Consider the following 19,796-nt stretch of genomic DNA (forward strand, 5'->3'; position numbering starts at 1 on the left):
CTAAAACTACGTTGGAGGGAGTTTATGGTAGAGAAATTAACGTTCAATTATCTCAAAACAGCTCTAGTGGACATTCTTGCAGTCAGCATGCCAATTACACGCTCCCTCAAAACTTCAGACATCTGTGGCATTGTGTTTGTGACAAAACTGCACATTTTAGAGTGGCCTTTTATTGTCCCCAGCACAATGTGCACCTGTGTAATGATCATGCTGTTTAATCAATTTAATGATATGCCACACCTGTCAGGTGGATGGATTTTCTTGGCAAAGGATAAATAACTAACAGGGAAGTAAACAAATTTGTGCACAAAATTTGAGAGAAATAAGCTTTTTGTGCATATGGAACATTTCTGGGATCTTTTATTTCAGCTCATGAAACATGGGACCAACACTTTACATGTTGCGTTTATATTTGTGTTCAGTGTGTCTAACTAACAGAGTTTTTGTTTTCATTTTCAAATCTGTGTGTACTACCTGAAAGTTTGTGGATTTTATGGAAATGTAGTCAAGCAAAAAAATATATGCACTCAGCTCCGTGCAATGCATTCAGTGACTGTTGGACACACTACTACTTGACAAACAGTGGGCATTTTAATACAGCTCTAAACTTCAAGTACTGCATGGCCTGCACGACTCTAATGCCCTCTTGTGGCGGATTGTGGGACATATAGCACATCATACTTATCCCACTTCTGAATTATACTTATCCCACTTCTGAATTAATATGTTTTAGAGATGTTGATGGTACCAGATACATTTACTGTACCTTCTTACAAAGAGCTCATACAAATTTACCAGATGCTGAATGGTGAAATGTACCTTCAACAACACCACAGGGTATCTGGCCGAGTCAGCCAGCAGGTAGTTGTCTACCAGCTCCAGGTTGGTGACGTGCCTGTCAGTCTGAGAAGAAACATTGGAATCTATGATGAGCGTTTCTTGAAGTTGATAATGTGTCAATAGACGTCCACCAGACTTATCACCAGGGCAATGGCAAGCGCCTCCCCCCAGGGGTCTCACGCCGTGGTGGTTGAGGCTCATGGTGGAGGTGCCCGGATTCTGGAGGAAGTAAGACACAGGAACCACCCCGACCAGCTTGCAGGCCTGCAGGTACATCTCCGCGGTAGTCTTTTTCACCTCTAATGATGACAATTAATCATACATAATTAATATGAGCAGAGCAGTGAGAGGATTCGATTAATCTGGCCCGGGTGAAAGTTGCGTTTGTTTTGGAACCGGGCTGCCGTGAGGAACTGGGAACTCGGGGAAAAAACAAGGTCAAATCATGACGTCACTGGTTCTAAAGAGTTTCCGATTTGGAATTCCGATGACATTCAAAACGATGTTCCCAGTCGGAGCTCAGTTTTTTCCCGAGTTCCCAGTTGTCTTGAACACATTTAAGTCAGATGTTTCCGAGTTCCCAGTTGTTTAGAATGGGGCAAATGCCCACGCTAACTCGGCTCAAAACAAAAAGTGACATATAATTAAGCACATTTTTTTTTTTCACCTTTATTTAACCAGGTAAGCCAGTTGAGAACAAGTTCTCATTTACAACTGCGACCTGGCCAAGATAAAGCAAAGCAGTGCGATAAAAACAACAACACAGAGTTACATATGGGGTAAAACAAAACATAAAGTCAAAATACAACAGAAAATATATATACAGTGTGTGCAAATGTAGCAAGTTATGGAGGTAAGGCAATACATAGGCTATAGTGCAAAATAATTACAATTAGTATTAACACTGGAATGATAGATGTGCAAGAGATGATGTGCAAATAGAGATACTGGGGTGCAAATGAGCAAAATAAATAACAATATAGGATGAGGTAGTTGGGTGGGCTAATTTCCAGATGGGCGTGTAAAGGTGCAGTGATCGGTAAGGTGCTCTGACAACTGATGCTTAAAGTTAGTGAGGGAGATAAGAGTCTCCAGCTTCAGAGATTTTTGCAATTTGTTCCAGTCATGGAGTAATGAGTAGGATTCTTAGTTTTTTCAAAAGTGATTGCTTTTGATAAAAACGCTTAGTCTGCCTTTCCATTGAAAACTAGTTAGAAAATGCAAACACATATTTTATGTAAAATAGATGGATGTTTCTGGACAATACACCATGCTTTGTTGACAACATGACAAAAAAATAAAATAAAAAATTGACAATATGACCGCGTGGCGCAGATTATTGTTCGATTTGAGAAGGGCGCTCCTCCCGTTCATGTCACGGGCCATAGATCGGGTCCGCCCAATCATTGGAGCAGAGCATGATTGGGAGCCTGATATTTTACTGCCTTTACCCGTTAACACGGCTTATAAACTGCGTCACAGGTAAAACCACATACAAACATTTGATACTTTGCTTTTTGTTTTATTGTCTGTATATTTTTCGCCGAACGTGCTGGCTAGTTTGGGTGCCTCAAGTTGAATGGCCAAATAGCTTGCCCTAACTAGCTACACGTCTCGTAGCATACATTTTGTTGGAGTCAAATTTTGTATTGATGGTTTAACTAAAGGCTTATCAGTTGCTAAACAGGTCTGCTTTAGCTACCGCATGCCATTTGAGCTTTAACATAACCTAAATAGCAAACACATGGCATTGACATTTTAGCTAGGAGCAAAGGATTCTACATTTACTGTGTGACGTCATGAGTACCACGTGCAAATGTTGTTGTGGCGGTGCAGTGACTGACAGCTGTTTGTTTGATTTTATGAGGAGTAATTATATGATTGCTTAAAATATTTGCATGCAGTAATAATAAGCTAGTGTTTGAACACATATGTAAATTATTGCACCATTTCTTTAACACAGAACCCTTGAAAAAGTCTCCCTCTGTGTCCATTAATGGCAAGGAGGTGTGGGATGGTGAAGTCCCTTCCAGAAGGTTTACTAAAACGTAGGCAGCCCTGCTGGATCTGTGGCTCAGTACAGGCAGCGGCCCCCAAAGGCCAAGAAGGATCCCCGGGAGAGTGACTGGGGAATGGTTGAAGGAGAACGGTGCACTAGAAAAGGAGAAGAGTAAAGAGGCAGAGATGAAGAAAAGCACTGTGAAAGAGGTGATGTGTTCTGAACCAGAGACAGCCAGGGAAGAGCCTGTATTAGTAACTCTGGAGGGTGGGCTGCCTGGGGGAGTGAAGGAAGAGGTGAGAGAAGGAAAGAAGGAGGCAGAGGGGAGAGACGGAGTGGAGGAGGACAGGGTCAGAGTGGAATCTCCCCAGCAGCAGGACCAGGAGCAGACTATCCTCCACTCAGAGAAGCTCAAGAGGGTGATGGCGTGCATGAGGCCCCTGTTCCCCCACAGAGGAGTCTGAGAACAGTAACCCAGCACTGGAGCTAACAACAGAGACATCTGAAGTACAGAATCCATCAGTCAAGGACAGCAGGACAACAGAAGATAGAGCGATGGCCCATGTCCTGTTAGAACAGATAGTGGAAAAGATGAGCATGGGAGAGTCAGGAACCATGGCCCAGGTGCAAAAACCAAAGGGGGAGAGCCAGACTGCAGCAGGGCTAGACTTGAGCTCTTTTGTAGACCCACATGCAAGCACTGGTGAAGTGCCTGCTGAGATATGGGATGTTGGGCTGGACCTGGTCTCCCTTCTCTATGAGGCAGAGGCCCAGACACAGCCATGGAAGAGTAGGGCTCAGCCCCCACCCAAGGGCTGGCATTTCTACATCGGCCCTGGCCTGGAAGAGGTGTTGTTCTGCCCTTCCAGAGTATTCCCAGGCATGAGCTACTACCCACATTCGCTGGAGAGAGGGGCCTTCGAAGGTGAGCTATTTGCATGATATCTGTAACATTAAGTACAGGTTTTTGATTGAATGTTTGTGAATGTTTGTCTCCCGAGTGGTGCAGTGGTCTAAGGCACTGCATCGCAGTGCTAGCTGTGCCACTAGAGATCCTGGTTCGAATCCAGGCTCTGTCGTAGTGGCCACAACCGTGAGACCCATGGGGGTTTGCAACGCCAGGGTTGTGGGTTCGATTCCCATGGGGGCCAGTATGAAAAATAAATACAAATAATGTATGCACTCACTAACTGTAAGTCGCTCTGGATAAGAGTGTCTCGCCGCTAAATGACGTAAATGTAAAAAATGTAAATGTAACCCGCATCAACATCAGAATTTCAGTGTTACTGTTTGCTTAGACATCTCTGCTTCCCTTTAGTGGTGTGGAGGATGTGGGAGGAACTGAGTGAGACCCACACAGCGCCAGAGCCTCCCCAGAGTACCCCCTCAGAGCCACGGCCCCTGTTTGACTTCACTGTGATGTCCCCACAACATCCTGGCCCAGGACCTGCTGGAGGCCAACCAGGAGCTGTACACACACTGCCCTCTAGAGGTGTTGAGCTGGGACTACCGCTTCCCCAATCTCACACAGGAGTTCAAGAAATGGGAACCAGATGCGAGTCTGACCTTACCAACCTAATACAGTAACATCTATTGACACTGTATTGCTGAACCATTATCATCGGAGTCTCTTTGTGAATTGAGCTGTATGTTTTTCCCATGTGTAGATCCTGTGTCTGCAAGAGGTCCAGGAGAACCACTTTACAGAGCAACTCCATCCTGTCCTTCGTGACATGGGTAGGTCCAAGGCCCTCAGTATCTGTTTATTGCACAATCAAGACCATTGCAAAATAGTATGTCAGCTGACAGTCGGTAACAGACATGTAATAGCTGTTTGTATATCAATATTTGTAATTTTGTGGTTCAATCCTCAAAGGCTACACCTGTGTTTACAAGCGGCGCACCGGCACCAAGACTGACGGCTGTGTGGTTTGTTACCGCGGCAACCGTTTCTCCCAGGTGTCAGAGAGTCTGCTGGAGTTCTACAGGCCAGAGTGAGCTGCTGGACCGAGACAACGTGGGCATTGTCCTGCGCCGCCAATTATCACACAGGGGTCAGAAGTCACTGCCAAGGGCCCGCCCCTCTGTGTGGCAACCACCACCTCTGTTCAACACCAGGAGGGGGCGACGTGAAGCGACCCAGCTTGCCATACTACTGGCAGAGATCGACTGCATCGTGAGGAACTGCAAGGTGAAGGAGAGCACTGCAATGTTGTTCATGTGGGGACTTCAATGCTCTGCCAACATGCCACTGTACCAACTGATCACTACAAGACGGCTTTACTATCATGGTTTACCTGCCTGGATGGTGAGCACACTATCCTATGGAAAATGGCTTGTTGTTGTCAATTTTAAGCTACTTAATAATTAAATGGTGAGTTGGTGTTCAGTATGTTACCTTGGCCAATGAGTTCTGTGTTTTGTTTCCTATGTGTGGCAGATATCAGGTCAAGAGGACCTGTCCTACAACATCCATCATAGGAGGGTATTCGCTCCCCTTTGGCCAAGCACCGTGGGCATCGATGACAACTGCCAGTACACAACTGTAAATGAGCCAAAGAGTCAAGTCACGTCAACCCAGAGTCCAGAAACAGGTTGTATGTGTCAGTCTTTCTGTTTGGACCATGTCAGGGTGGATTGTTGGTCAAGCTCCCATTATGACAATGGGTCGATTTCTCTTCTCACTCAGACAGTTACTCCATTTAAGTGTTGTGTGATGGTCTGACTGGTCACTCTATATTTGTTCTTCATGTGTAGGGAACCTGCAGTACAACCATGACTTCCTCCATCGGCTGCGTTTCTGTGAGGCTGCCTGTGTCCGGCCACAGGACCTGGAGCTCATCCCAGGGGTCACTGACAACACACCTGGTAACACACACTAAAACACACTACTATTAAAACACTTAATTCCAACTGTCCCCACGGCAGGTGAGACCCCAGAGCACAGTTGTGTAGAGAACAGTTAATAATGACTCCTGTATGTTACTCTTTCACTTATTTCCTATAGATCCTGAGGACAAGCATCCTTATGCAACAAGGTCAGCTTTTATGTTCCTTTTCAAAGTGCCAAATTTCATGTTCAAGTTTGTTTATTTGTCATATACACATTGATATACATGGAGTACACAGTGCAACAAAATACTTACTTGCAGGTTCACCTCTCGACAATGGGAAATTAATTAAGTGAATAAAACGGTACTAAAATTAATATTTTTGTAATGATTTTTTTATGTAATACAAGAAGGCACTCAACAAATTGAAGTAGGATATTTACACGTGCCGAGGAATTGTGCAATGGATTGTGTGATAATAAATAGACATTGTGCAGTAATATAAATAGGAGTCCTGTAGCAGCAGGCTGTAATTCAGGATGTAACGCAACAAAATGGGGATAACGTCAAGGGGTGTGAATACTTCCTGAAGCACTGTATCTCTCTGACAGTGCTGAATACATGTTAAATGTAATAGCATTGTCCATGTCCTTCCTCAGGTTCAGACAGACTATCTCCCATAACCTGAACCTGCGGTCAGCCTACGGCCACTTCATACCTGGAACAGACCGTGCTGAGGTGACCACACTGCACTCCGAGGTTGGAGCTACGGTCGACTACATCTTCTACTCTCCAAGGCGTGGCAGTTCTGGTGCTGATCAGAAAGGTAAGGGGCATGTATCCAAAGGAAATATATAAAAATCCATTGATATTGTCCTCCTGTCTAGTAAGTGTATAGAGAAAGAAGAATTGAGAGATGGCTTATCAGAAATGTTGTTTCAGCTGGAGGTCAACGGCAGAGCAGAGGTCTGAAGCTGCTTGGTCGTCTCTCCCTCCTATCAGAGGAGGACCTCTGGACAATGAAGGGTTTACCCAATGAAATGTTCCCCTCGGACCATCTCAGTCTCCTGACCAGGTTCCAGCTGGACCTAAACCCTGTGTGATTTGGGCTGTCTGTGGTCAACGAAGAATCAGGAGGACAGAGGTCAAGCATTTAAAAATGTTGTTCAAACCTTACATGATTTTCCCATGGCATGATTTCATGTTTAAAAGTGAAGAATTGTACTTACTTGGTTCCTGGGGCTCACGGGGTGTTTTCAGTCCCATCTTATACTCTGCTTGTTTCCCAACTGAAGAAACATGACTCAGCCCAATTTCCAGAGGAGATGGGATGTCCTCTGAATGATTGTTTAGAGAGAAAAAAACTAACCAAAAAGGTTAAATTCAGTTAGAGTTGGAGTTTATTTGAATGCAAGAAGCTTGTAGATTTAAAAAGTTGATATTTTACTTTTTTAAAATCGGGATTTTGTTTACTCAGTTTGCTCACAATCTGCTACACTAGTAAATTGGAACATTTGTCTTAACATTTACAAACTGAAATAATTGAATGTACCTCATTGTTTTCTATTTATTTTGTGTTGTTTTTCCCTTATCCTCTGGCTTTGGGCCAGTCATAGTGTTCTTTTTCAAATGGTAGAAATATTGAATAAATATAATAATAGTTTGGCAGTCTAATTAGGATGATCTACATCATCTTTTGGTGTTAAGATTGTGACCTGAATGTTGGCAGTGCCACACTGAGATGGAAGATCTCTCTCTCTCCACTGAGGCACTCTATCTGTCAGGGAGAAGATGTGTGTGGCTGGCTGAGGCATGAATCAATTATTCATTCAGATTGCAGGGAGGGAGCGTTTATGCGTGCTAGGGCACTGTCGGGGCTTCTGTGTGTGTACACTGCAGTCTTGACCAGGGTTTTCCAAACTCTGTCCTAGGGCTCCCCCTGTGTGTACGTTTTGGTTTTTGCCCTAGCACTACACAGCTGATTCAAATAATAAAAACTTGATGAGGAGAGGGGGGGGGGGCAGGACAGAGTTTGGGCACCCCTGGTCTAGAGGAACAGCTAACGGACTCCTGTCAACACTAAGACCTCCAGTTATAGCTCACTAGAATGACACAAATGTCAAGGTCTGACACTTCCTTTAGCCTAACTACAATAAATCAGTAGATGTTTTCTCTATAAGGTCTTCCAGGGAAGTATTTTCTGTATCATTATAATCAATCAATGAAATAGTTTTTAAATGTAAAAGATAGCATAAAAGGCAGGCAGTGGGTTCAGAGTGTAAGGCTTCAGTTCCAGTATCTACCTTGAAACCTATACAGGAGTTGGACTGTGCTGCATGAACAGAGATTTCCCCTGTGGCACAAAACACACGTACTGAGGAGAAATGGGTCAGTAGGTTTTTCAAAGTAGGCCACTATTCCTTCTGTCTTAATTTCATAAACTGGTAGGGGACGTTACTACCTAGTGTTTATGTTACCACTGGGCTCTACTTCAAGTTAAGACGGGAGTTCTGTTTTGTCTCCCTCTGTGCCTTCATACATTTGAAATACTTCTTTCCACTGAACATTACCAACCCTACCCCCACTTAACAAACGGTGACTTCAACACTTTTTTTACCATACCTACATTATGTGCATTCAGCTATAGCATATACTAACAGGAGCCATTTCATAAGAGAACAGTCACCAGCTACTCTTGTGATACTGTATATGAGAGCTATCAAAATCTCCCCGGTCTGAACATGAAACAGTACCTCATTTGGATTTCCCCTGTTAAACAGAGGCTGGTTGTTCAGGAGAGCAGCAACCATGGCAGTCCTCTGTGCTCGTTTGATGAAATATGTCAGGTTAGCAGAGTTTCATTAGTTAAGCCTTGTTAGCCGATTGCAGTGCTGTCGGGTAGACTATCCATTCAGCCAGGTTTCCATTAGACTTAATTGATTGTGTGCATCAGGATCCCTGGGTGTCAGTACACTGCAGACACAGCCAGCACAGTACAATTGACTTGTACAACCTCTGCTGGTGGCTAGCACTGGCAGCTCTCCAAAAAGCATGTGATGAATGGGAAAAGAGGTAGGTTAAATCACTCAATGTTACACCATTTGTTTTCAACAAATCTGGTCAAATACCAGCTCCTTGTTTGTTTCAGTTTCAAAGTGTCACAAAGCCACACAGGTGATTTCGGGTTACAATATTTCAGATGAAATGTATTCATAGTGTCATCACATCTCATATTTGCACTAAGGAACAGAAAGACTACATTGCAGTGAAAAATAGGAAATATCAAAACCGCTGTGATTTCCAGTCACGTATGTCTTAAGAGCCCAAAATGGGCTAGGATGATGTCTCACAGTGTACCAGCAGGCAACAGAGAAGATACAGAAAATTCTAATTAGTGTAGCTGCAACCAGATGTCTTTGTTCATTGTCTTAGTGTATGGTCCCCCAGTACACAGATCCTCAGTATGGGATTTGTATTAAGGTTTCTTTGAAGACAATTAAAGGAGGAAATGTTAGTCACTCTCTAGCCCAGGCTATTCTTTGTATTGTCTGTCTCTGTATGGCAGAGGTCTTTCAGATGAGTGCACACTGTGCCCAATTTGGACTCTTGGTTGGCATGTAAACTGTCAGAGTGTCCTCCGTGTCTTTAACACCCAGTTTATTTATACTGTATCGTCATTGATTTTAACTACATTTTGTCCACTGTTGCATTTTTGTAGATCGCTTAATGTAGATGAAGTTCGCTAATAAACTCTCAGCCATCTGACCCATGTCATGAGTGAGCTAAATCATAGCGACAACAGATACACTGGGAGGGAGGTGAGAGGAGTTTATTTCTAAATCAATAGAAAGTCTTCCAACATGATAAAAGGTAAATTACAATCTTTTGGCACAAGACAACAACCTTTGTTTATGGTATTGAAATGAAAGTGGACTAAAGGAATCCCAACCAACACATTTCAGTGTGCTCTGTGGCAATATATAAAAAAATGGTGCGGACTCCAATTTCTCGGTAATAATAAAAATTGAGGCAGGTATAAAATTACAGAAACTCTGGCCTAAATGCCATATAAAAATGCAGATGAGAATATTGTAAACAAATCTCTTTGCACCTTGAATACAATTTTTAAATATTTTAAGTAGCTAGACAACCACACTAAGGCTATGTGTTAAGATAATAAGAACAATGCTATTTATACTGAACAAAAACATATCAGTCCATGTCAATATGGAAAAGCAACTGCTGCCTTCAAAATGTATATTTCCTCAAGAATAATGACCCAAAAAAAATCAGCTGCAACATAATCATTCACACTGTGTTTGACAGTCATTTTGTGAGTGTGAGGTTTTTGTCTTGTAAGTGACCACAAACTTATACAATTCTGTTGAGCACAGTGACCACTTTCTCTTACTATCCTAAATCCTATCACACTTATCATGCTTTGGAAGGTTTGAATAGACTACTGTACGCTGAATTACCCCATATTCAATCACGGTGTAGATCGCTCAATTTACTGGCTATTTGGGATAGAGCAGATGGTACAGTATGTTTTGCTAGTGAAATTGAAAAAAACGATTCACCCGGTAACACTTCTTTATCACAGTCTTTTAAAATGTTCATAAAAAGGCACAAGGTAAGTGGATTGCAAACTACACTACAAAAGCGGTTACTGTCCAGCAGAGCTATAATATTAAATGTATTTACACACTTAAAGTACGACATGGAGACACAGATTGCACATAAACCTCACAAGAATTGCAATTCTTAATAACTGACAACATTGATCTCTGCTGTGATATGTCCAATTGCAAATTTTTACACCTTACACAGCTTAATAAGCCAAATGTAACATTGCATATTAACAAAACCCCACATCTTTAAAAACATGATCCATACCTGTTTAGCCTTCGGGAATTCCTTAAATGCTGTCTGAACCAATCCTATTGTAGAATGGACTATAAAAGAATGATTTCACTACCAAGCTTCTGGCTTTACAAAAAGCCTGGTAGCAACCAAGAACAACAGGGCTGCTGAATGGCCCATGCCACTATTTGGAAAGAAGTTGCTGGGGACTTAATCAACATCTATTTTTCAAAGAGATCTTGTGAATAGGTCTGCCAGTTATGCCTGTTAATTTAAATAGATTTGTCTGTGTAAAACAGGGGTGGGCAACTTTTATGAAGTTCATTGAAGTTTTAGAGTTAATTTCCTGCAATTAAACACATTTTTGCCATGGGGCGTAGAGAAAATGTTGCGGTTTTAAAACAAGTTTGCTGCAATTCTACACATTATGCCATGGGGCGGAGAGAAGATTTAGCAATTTTATAACTAATTTCATACAATTCTACTAATTTTGCCATGGGGTCAGGATTTTTTGTTGTTGTAGTTTTACAGCTAATTTCCTGCAATTCTACACATTCTGCTATATGGTGCAGAGAAATGTTTGCAGTTTTTAATATGATATCTGAGAGTGACTAACAAAATCAATGGGGGGCCCCCGGTCGGTAATTCAACCATGATTACTACAAGTTTAGATAGCTGGCCGCTAGACTAATTTACCAATCTAAAATGTTTAGCTGACATGGGTTCATTGAGTGACTGTCAGTGACTGACATAAGAGAAAAAACTGCTGATGCACAACCATATTTTGAAATTGCACCTTGTGTATTCTACTATTCTAACTCTCAACAGTAAGTTGAGACGCCACTGAGAAAAAAAAGAAGAAAAAAATGTGTAGGTCTGCGGAATTGATCCGCAGGCATACACAAGTGTTTGATATCCCCTGGTGTAAAACGAGTGTTTGATATCCCCAATTATTGACTAAATGAACATACATTTAGTCATTAATCAGTTATTGACATGGCCATGCTCTGTACAGTATACCTCATGTTTGTTGAATGCAAAATACCCAAAATAAATTGCTTACACAGTACAAACCTATTTGGAAATCTGAACACAAAAGCCCCATTCCCCAGAACTAACCTTTTGTTGGACAGAACCCAACCATTCTAAGGTCTTGTTTTGCAGGATGATTTTATGAAGTGAAATCCTCCTCACACTCGAATCTGATATCCATTCATGTCCGGAGGTGGCTTCGGATCAAGAACTTTCTTCTCTCCAGATGGACTGTAAACCCCAAAAAAATTAAAATATGATTTCTCATGACACAGATTAAAACTGAGAGATTACTGTTCAGCGATTCCTCTTGGACTACGCCATCATAGGACATATAGCCTCTAGTGCTTGTTCAGATCAGTGCAGGGCCATCTCCACTACAGCTAGCACCTTGTTTACTGACCTAATTAGTATTTACTGTGCTGTCAGAGAGACTATAGTGAGACTAAGCAGCTCCTGATATCTGACTATAGTGCACAATCAGCATTACCGTCTCTCGATGCGGCTGTTCCTGCGCATGGGGCTGCCTGGGTTACGGAGGGGCGAGCCCATGTTACTCTTCCTGTCTTTGGTGGGTGAAGGGGGTGCTGCCTTCCCAATCTGAAAGACAATCACACAGTTCTGTTTACCTCACAGTAACAACAAGCGGAAACACAAATGAGAGGTACAAATGCTTACAAGTTGAGTTCTGGTCATATCCACTGTGTAGACTAAGGAGAAGTGCAGTTCTCCAATTACTAAATGTTTATGTCTTTTAAAATTCAGCACATCATTTATGCAGAGGAAGGAAACTGTAGCAAACATGCGCATAGATACACACACACTCCGATCATCAGCTTTCTATTACTTAGAGTAGCACTAAGGTGAGAACCTCGATGCGAGGCCCTAATGTGCTAAAGGAGGCACAGTGTTGATGGTGATGGTGGTAAAATACTCAAAATCTTTAATGTGATTGTGAGTGCGGCCATTGGGTGAGAGCCCTCTCTATAAAAGATCAGCCATTGATTGATTGAGGCAGCCATGCTTGACGCACAACGGAGCAGAGAAATGCCATCACATTCATTTTATTATTCACAGGGCCCTGCGTTAAGGCTCCTTTCATTACTGCTTGGGATGATAACCCATGAGAGGTCATCATTTGAGGATGATAGCTCCTGAATTGGCAGGTCAACTCCACGTCATCATGCATGACGGGTCAAAAGGAGAAGTCAGAATCTCAGTGATTAAGAAGGGCTTGTGCTTCCCCCTCACGTAGATTCAGATCTAATGGAGCTCACATACATCCAATTTAATTTGACACTCATCTAAATTCACTGCTGGTACAGTGATAGGCTGCAGACTAATTCAGTCCCAGTTGGATCCAGTGGTGTAAAGTACTTAAGTAAAAATACTTGAAAGTACTACTTAAGTAGTTATATATATATCTGTACTTTACTATTTATATTTTTGACAACTTTTACTTCACTACATTCCTAAAGAAAATTATATACTTTTTACTCCATACATTTTCCCTGACACCCAAAAGTACTCGTTACTTTTTGAATGCTTAGCAGGACAGGAAAAGGGTCTAATTCACACACTTATCAAGAAAACATCTCTGGTCATCCCTACTGCCTCTGATCTGGCGGACTCACTAAACACATGCTTTGTTTGTAAATGATGTCTGAGTGTTGGAGCGTGCCCCTGGCTATCCGTAAATTTAAAAAACAAGAAAATGGTGCCGTCTGGTTTGCATAATATAAGGATTTGAAATGATTTATACTTTTACTTTTGATACTTAAGTATATTTTAGCTATTACATTTACTTTTGATACTTAAGTATATTTAAAACCAAATACTTTTACTCAAGTAGTATTATACTGGGTGACTTTCACTTGTACTCGAGTCATTTTCTATTAAGGTATCTTTACTTTTACTCAAGTATGACTGGTTGGATCTAATGCAATCACTAGAATTCTCTAATAAGGAAGCTGACGGGTTTGTTTCATGGATCCCTAAGATGGTTTGGTTCGTGGACATTTTCCATCTCAGTCCCCAGGATCCTTCCTGGATGTGTGCACATGTCCTGCTCTAGTGCTGTACATCCCATCACATCCCATTCCTACACTCTTTAACAGGGGATCTCTGGTCCTGTACCTTCAGCCTCATGTCCCGGGTGTGTCTCTCCAGCTCTCTCCGCAGCTCCTCCTTGGTCAGTTTGTCCACATCTATTATGGAGTGTTTCCAGTCGATCTGTTCCACACTGTGGGGGTCATGGGACACATACTGACCAATCTTCACCTTGCTCAGGGTATGCCAGTAGCTCCTGTAGGCCCCCTCAAACTCCTGCACCAGGTCAGCCAGCGTGCGGAACTCCAGGGGTTTGAACATGAGGTCCTCCCGACGGCTGATGCCCAGCGCCCGAGCGGCCACCGCTGTGCATCCCCAGCACAATGTGGCAGAAGTGGTTCCCTGAGAACTGCGTCTTAAAGCTGAGGGGGAAGCGCTCCACACCCGGCATGCTGTTGCTGAGGTAACTGGGACAGGCAAGGTCAAGGAAATGGAAACCCCTATTATAACTTACCTGGTTGTGTGCTCCCACTGGAGTGCTCCTTTACAGGGTAACATAGACAAAAGTTTTCAAGCTCCACTGATCTGTTTTTAAAACAAGAATACATTAGTCGCATACAGTAGTCTCGGACTGTAAGCACACAAGTCAGTTCTAATCACATAAACGGATGCCCTGGTTGTTCCCATAAAGCTTTGTCTTATCTAAATCACTCTGGGTTCTTTTAACATCCCATAAACACTCAGTTGGAAAACAACATTTCCAGGTCATCATTTATCATCACCCCCATTCATAAATCTGAGAAAAAAATGATGTGCAGCTAAAACAGTTGTATAAGAAACTCATTACAATTTCACGTTCTGTCGGTGTGACCCATGGAATACATAAGCTATTTAAAGGAAAGGATACATTCCAAGGATCACTGCCTCCAGACACTTGATTGGTAGTGACTCCCGCATCATCTCCTTGGCGATGTCCATCAACCTACACAGAATATGAGGTTGAGAATAAAACCTAAGTCAAGGCAACAAAATAGTCTACACTAAAGGTAGCAATTCTAAAAATGGATTCTAAATGGCCTGAAGGACATTTGCACATATTACAGGAAATGTGTAGGCATGCAAAGAGAAAATGATTACCTCCTTTAGGCGAAACTATTGATTCCTAAAAAGATCTCAAAGCTTAGAAAACTGGCATTTTGAGAAACACTGAAATAAAATAATCTGGTGCTAAATGTCACAAACTGAGTGGATGAGCAAGCAAAATGCATTAGAAGCTTCTGCCCTGGAAACAGATCATATTAGGCTATGATAACAGTTCCTGGTCCCTCAGCCATTGGGAGCAACAGACATACAGCTGATCCAGATATCCAGTTCCTTCAGCTTCTGTCATGATCAGCACAATATGAAAGCAATCGGTAAACATCCTCAGCTGCTTCCTCTGTCTGCTGCCTCGGTGGCCTCTCTGCAGCCCCAGGAAAAGCTATTTCGCCAAACCCTGAGATTCTCTCTGGCAGACAACAGTCATGTCGCTAACACCGTCTGACATTTACAATACCCCTACAAGGCCATGATCCACTTAGGATAATCAAAGAGCTAACCTAAAATGTAAGGTTAGGAAACAGGAATGGGATAGAAGAGACTGTGCTTACGCAGTAAGAGGCCTGCTCTTCTTGATTTCAAAAAACTGTGTTCCCGTGTGATTGTACCTGTAGGATATTGTTAAGTACACACAATGCAGAGGGAGTGAAACAATATGGGAACTGTTCAAACACAACAGACCCTCTGGGTTGGGCACTAAACGTATTCTCATGGGGAATAAAACCACGTTAAGTGCTTTCTGATATTCATAGTTCCTCGTTTGTGCATTATGGATAAGCTTCTTGAGCTGAGAGGTACTAATGTTTATGCTTAAAATAGATGATAGTCTAAACATGGCCTACATTCTGAGATGTTGTGACATACATTGATATTGTCCTAAACAGACTGAGTCAGACAGGTATGAAGTACTTATGAACTATTTTACTGGTCAGTCACCACCATAATCTTCTTCGGTACATCTGTGTGTGGCACAGTTTCCATTTGCATGGAATCAGCTTGTGCCTATGTCTCTGAATTATGTATGAAGCAATACATAATACAGTGCATGGCTAACACATGTTTCAGGAGACCTATCTTGAATTCCAACCCAGAGCATAGTGTGATAGCATAGTCATAGCTTTATCTAGGCTAGCTGGACTAGTCATCATTGGTCCAGAGCTTGGCAATAGTGACAAACAATTCTACCATTCCAGGCAAAGGATACTGCAAGTCCCTGATGTATTTCTGTATGACTTCCAGGCGCTGTGGGATACTGGTGGTTGGCTGGTATGTAGGCACACTCAGTGTTGGAATCTATGGGGGAGAGGCAGAGCACAACCAGAGGCATTAGTATCACACAATCCCTATATTTACAGAGCTGGAGTGTGTCCTCTTGTTTAACTTAACCATGTTTTATAACCCATTATCATTATTTTAATTGTTCCCTATAAGTGCATTATGGTTAAGTGCATTGGGCCAGTAACTGAAAGGTTGCTGGTTCAAATCCCCAAGCCGACTAAGTGAAAAATCTGTCGATGTTTCCTTGAGCAAGGCACTTAACCCTAATTGAGCCTGTAAGTCGCTCTGGATAGGAGTGTCAGGTAAATGTAAAATGTCTCAAAACGCGTACATTAATTGAATATATGATGGAATTCCTCATAAGCACAGAGGGAGCATTTATCCTCTTCTGGACCGAACAGCATCAGTAAATGTAGTGGCAGGTTTATCTGCGTGGTTTGTAAAGCTGCATATTTTGACAGCTTTCTCCACTTGGTTTTTGTCCGAAAATAAAGTCATTTTGTATAATGAAATTCCTAACTGGAATGTGCAGTCAGAGACACACTTACACTTAACGAAAAACAAACAACCCATCATTGACAATAGTCAGTGGATGTCTTCAAGCATACAGTGCATTTGGAAAGTATTCAGACTCCTTGACTTTTTCCACATTGTTACAGCCTTATTCTAAAATGGATTAAATTGGGGGGTTTTCCCTCGTCAATCTATACACAATACCCCATAATGACAAAGCAAAAACAGGTTGTTAGAATTTGTTGCAAAAAACCTGAAATATCACACTTACATAAGTATTCAGACCCTTTACTAAGTACTTTGTTAAAGCACCTTTGGCAGCGATCACAGCCTCGAGTCTTCTTGGGTATGACGCTACAAGCTTGGCACACCTGAGTTTCTCCCATTCTTCTCTGCAGATCCTCTCAAGCTCTGTCAGGTTGGATGGGGAGCGTCGCTCCACAGCTATTTTCAGGTCTCTCCAGAGATGTTCGATCGGGTTCAAGTCCGGGCTCTGGCTGGGCCACTCAAGGACATTCAGACTCCTGTGTTGTCTTGGCTGTGTGCTTAGGGTCCTTGTCCTGTTGGAAGGTGATCCTTTGCCCCAGTCTGAGGTCCTGAGCGCTCTGGAGCAGGTTTTCATCAAGGATCTCTCTGTACTTTACTCCGTTCATCTTTCCCTCAATCCTGACTAGTCTCCCAGTCCCTGCCGCTGAAAAACATCCCCACAGCATGATGCTGCCACCACCATGCTTCACATTAGGGATGGTGCCAGGTTTCCTCCAGACGTGATGCTAGGCATTCAGGTCCAAGAGTTCAATCTTGGTTTCATCAGACTAGAGAATCTTGTTTCTCATGGTCTGAGAGTCCTTTAGGTGCCTTTTGGCAAACTCCAAGCAGGTTGTCATGTGTATTTTACTGAGGAGTGGCTTCCGTCTGGCCACTACCATAAAGACCTGATTGGTGGAGTGCTGCAGAGATGATTGTCCTTCTGGAAGGTTCTCCCATCTCCACAGAGGAACTCTGGAGCTCTGTCAGAGTGAACATCGGGTTCTTAGTCACCTCCCTGACCAAGGCATTTTTTGGTACACTTCCCCAGATCTGTGCATCGACACAATCCTGTCTCGGAGCTCTACGGACAATTCCTTCGACCTCATGGCTTGGTTTTTGCTCTGGCATGCACTGTCACCTGTGGGACCTTATATAGACAGTTGTGCCCCTTTCCAAATCATGTCCAATCAATTGCATTTACCACAGGTGGACTCCAATCAAGTTGTAGAAACATCTCAAGGACGATCAATGGAAACATGATGTACCTGAGCTCAATTTCGTGTCTCATAGCAAAGGTTCTGAATACTTATGTAAATAAGGTATTTCTGTTTTTTATATGGTATTGTGTGTAGTAGATTCATGAGGAAATGTTTTTATTTAATCGATTTTAGAATAAGGCTGTAATGTAACAAAATGTGGAAAACGGGAAGGGGTCTGAATACTTTGTCAATTAACATCACATTCATATGGTTCATTTACTGAATTTCTTACAACCAGGTGAGGAAATGGCATGGGCAGCTCAACTGGATTCTGTATGCCTGTATGTTGCATGACAGAAAGGTGAGAAGTGCTCCCCCAGAATATGTAGTGTTTCAATGATTGGTGTGCATCTGGAAGGGTTGTAACTACCATCTTTCTGCATAGTCAGCTATCTTCACTCGATCTCCAGTAAGTGTGAGTCTGATAAAGTTCATGAAGCATAATATACTAGGCCCACAACGCTATTGAAAAATCTATCCTCCTGAACGGTTTACTGCATGTTTATCTCAATCTTGAATGATGGTTTACTTTAAATAAATGTGACTGGTGTGGAAATTACAGGAACGCTCTAGGCCTATACTACTGGGGGGAAGCTATTGACAAAGACTGTGTATGAATGCAGCCTGTAGAGTTCTCAAACTGAAGACAACAGCCAGGCAGGGTGTCTAGCTAGGTAAGGACTTCACCTTCATCCTACCTTAGGCAGATCACTGGCTCCCCGGATGCGTTTCCCTATGGCCTCGCCATTAGGGTGAATCCGGGCCACATGCCTCCACATCTGCTCCCAAGTCTCCTCATCCACCGGTAGGCCTCCCCTGTTCACGAAGAAGGGCACACCTCCATCCCGCAAGTCCTCTTCACCTTCATCCTCCTGCTCCTCATCTCTCTCCTCCACCCCCACACACCCCCTTGTGGTCCTCAGCATCCCGGCTGGCACAGATGGCTTACAGCCTCGCCCTTTAACTGTCAATCTGATTGCAGTTTCTCAGCATGTAACACTCCGACAGCAGGTGAGAAACATGAGCAATTCATGACATGCTGGATATGTAGAACTTTGAAAAACTGCAGGCTGTAGCCTATTAGTCTCCAAATTCAAATACTGTGCCTCTCATGAACAAAATGGCACACTGATATTAAAATCATATGTTCCATATGTTGTTACAATTGTCCACTTAAGTTATGTCAGATGAGTTCAACTTCAAAAACATTAACAAATGCTTGCAAAATCCGAGATTAAATGGAATTTTGGCTACATCAATAGTCAAATCACTATCTGATCGATATTGTTATTGGCATTTTAGAAAAATCACAATGATCTATAAGATGCAGGTTAAGTCAAGTAAATCACTTGAATACTGAAACTGGACAATAATTATCAAAACTAGAAAAGGAGTGAATTGGCAGCCAACATTAAAAACATTATACTAGGCCTACAACATTGAGGATAAATTCAGCACCTTGGAAAATGATGAATACACATAATGCCTACAACATAATGGGAAAAAATAGCAGTCTTCCAACAGGGTAGGCCACAACAAACTACTATATTACAAATCACTAATACCCGGCACCGTTATCCCAGAGAGGTGATTCCGTCTATATCCAAAACGCCGGGAAAGATTAGATTGGACATTTCTTCGACACTCCGCTTAGTCGGTGGCCTCATTTCAGTCTAGTCCATTTTACATCATATTCTTCTTGTCAGTCCAAGTCATTGTCCAGTTTGAACGCCCATGACTACACAGTAGCGAGCGTTGATCTCGTGCCTGCTACAATATTGAGCCGCTCAGACACTCCCATTTCCCAGCAGCTGCGCATGCTCTATCTGACGGATTACATTTTCGGCGACATGCACATTTCGTCTAGTCCGTGGGTGGTGTAAACCAAACTTAATTTCCTCCGCTTTACACACAAATATTGAGCTGAAACTACATTAGTCTATTAATAAATAAACTATGAAATGCAAGGGCTTGCAGGAACTTGATATAATGCCAGCACAAAAG

General features: G+C 42.5%; 2 protein-coding genes and 1 pseudogene across 3 annotated transcripts; 2 read left to right on the forward strand and 1 right to left on the reverse strand.

The window, feature by feature from the left end:
• The first annotated feature begins 3,394 nt into the window (after window positions 1-3,394).
• On the forward strand, window positions 3,395-5,042 carry LOC123482217 (annotated as a pseudogene).
• A 558-nt stretch (window positions 5,043-5,600) lies between these two features.
• Window positions 5,601-6,773, forward strand: LOC123482201 (protein angel homolog 2-like). Of its 2 annotated transcripts, XR_006657593.1 has the most exons (4): window positions 5,601-5,707; window positions 5,847-5,877; window positions 6,330-6,496; window positions 6,613-6,703. XR_006657593.1 is itself a non-coding variant. In XM_045209010.1 (2 exons), exons 1-2 carry the CDS (start codon window positions 6,292-6,294, stop codon window positions 6,771-6,773), a joined length of 366 nt encoding a protein of 121 aa, XP_045064945.1. In that variant the 5' UTR covers window positions 5,977-6,291. The 2 variants fall into 2 exon arrangements, 1 of the variants encoding a protein (XP_045064945.1); XM_045209010.1 differs by lacking the exons at window positions 5,601-5,707; window positions 5,847-5,877 and having other exon boundaries at window positions 5,977-6,496; window positions 6,613-6,773.
• Window positions 6,774-11,332: 4,559 nt separating this feature from the next.
• On the reverse strand, window positions 11,333-19,552 carry LOC121544917 (tubulinyl-Tyr carboxypeptidase 1). The gene is given in 8 exon segments (XM_041855167.2): window positions 11,333-11,796; window positions 12,056-12,165; window positions 13,702-13,963; window positions 13,965-14,081; window positions 14,522-14,596; window positions 15,264-15,320; window positions 15,917-16,005; window positions 18,491-19,552. Coding segments are annotated over 8 exon segments (1,011 nt in total). The 5' UTR covers window positions 18,719-19,552; the 3' UTR covers window positions 11,333-11,723.
• Between the last annotated feature and the right edge of the window lie 244 nt (window positions 19,553-19,796).

The sequence above is a fragment of the Coregonus clupeaformis genome, chromosome 29 (assembly GCF_020615455.1).
Source record: "Coregonus clupeaformis isolate EN_2021a chromosome 29, ASM2061545v1, whole genome shotgun sequence".
Lineage (NCBI taxonomy): Eukaryota > Metazoa > Chordata > Actinopteri > Salmoniformes > Salmonidae > Coregonus > Coregonus clupeaformis.

Coding starts and splice junctions, on each gene's coding strand:
- LOC123482201 (XM_045209010.1), top strand. CDS start 6,292: ATGTTAAATGTAATAGCATTGTCCATGTCCTTCCTCAGGTTCAGACAG. Junction 6,497..6,612: donor TTCTGGTGCTGATCAGAAAG/GTAAGGGGCATG, acceptor ATGTTGTTTCAG/CTGGAGGTCAACGGCAGAGC.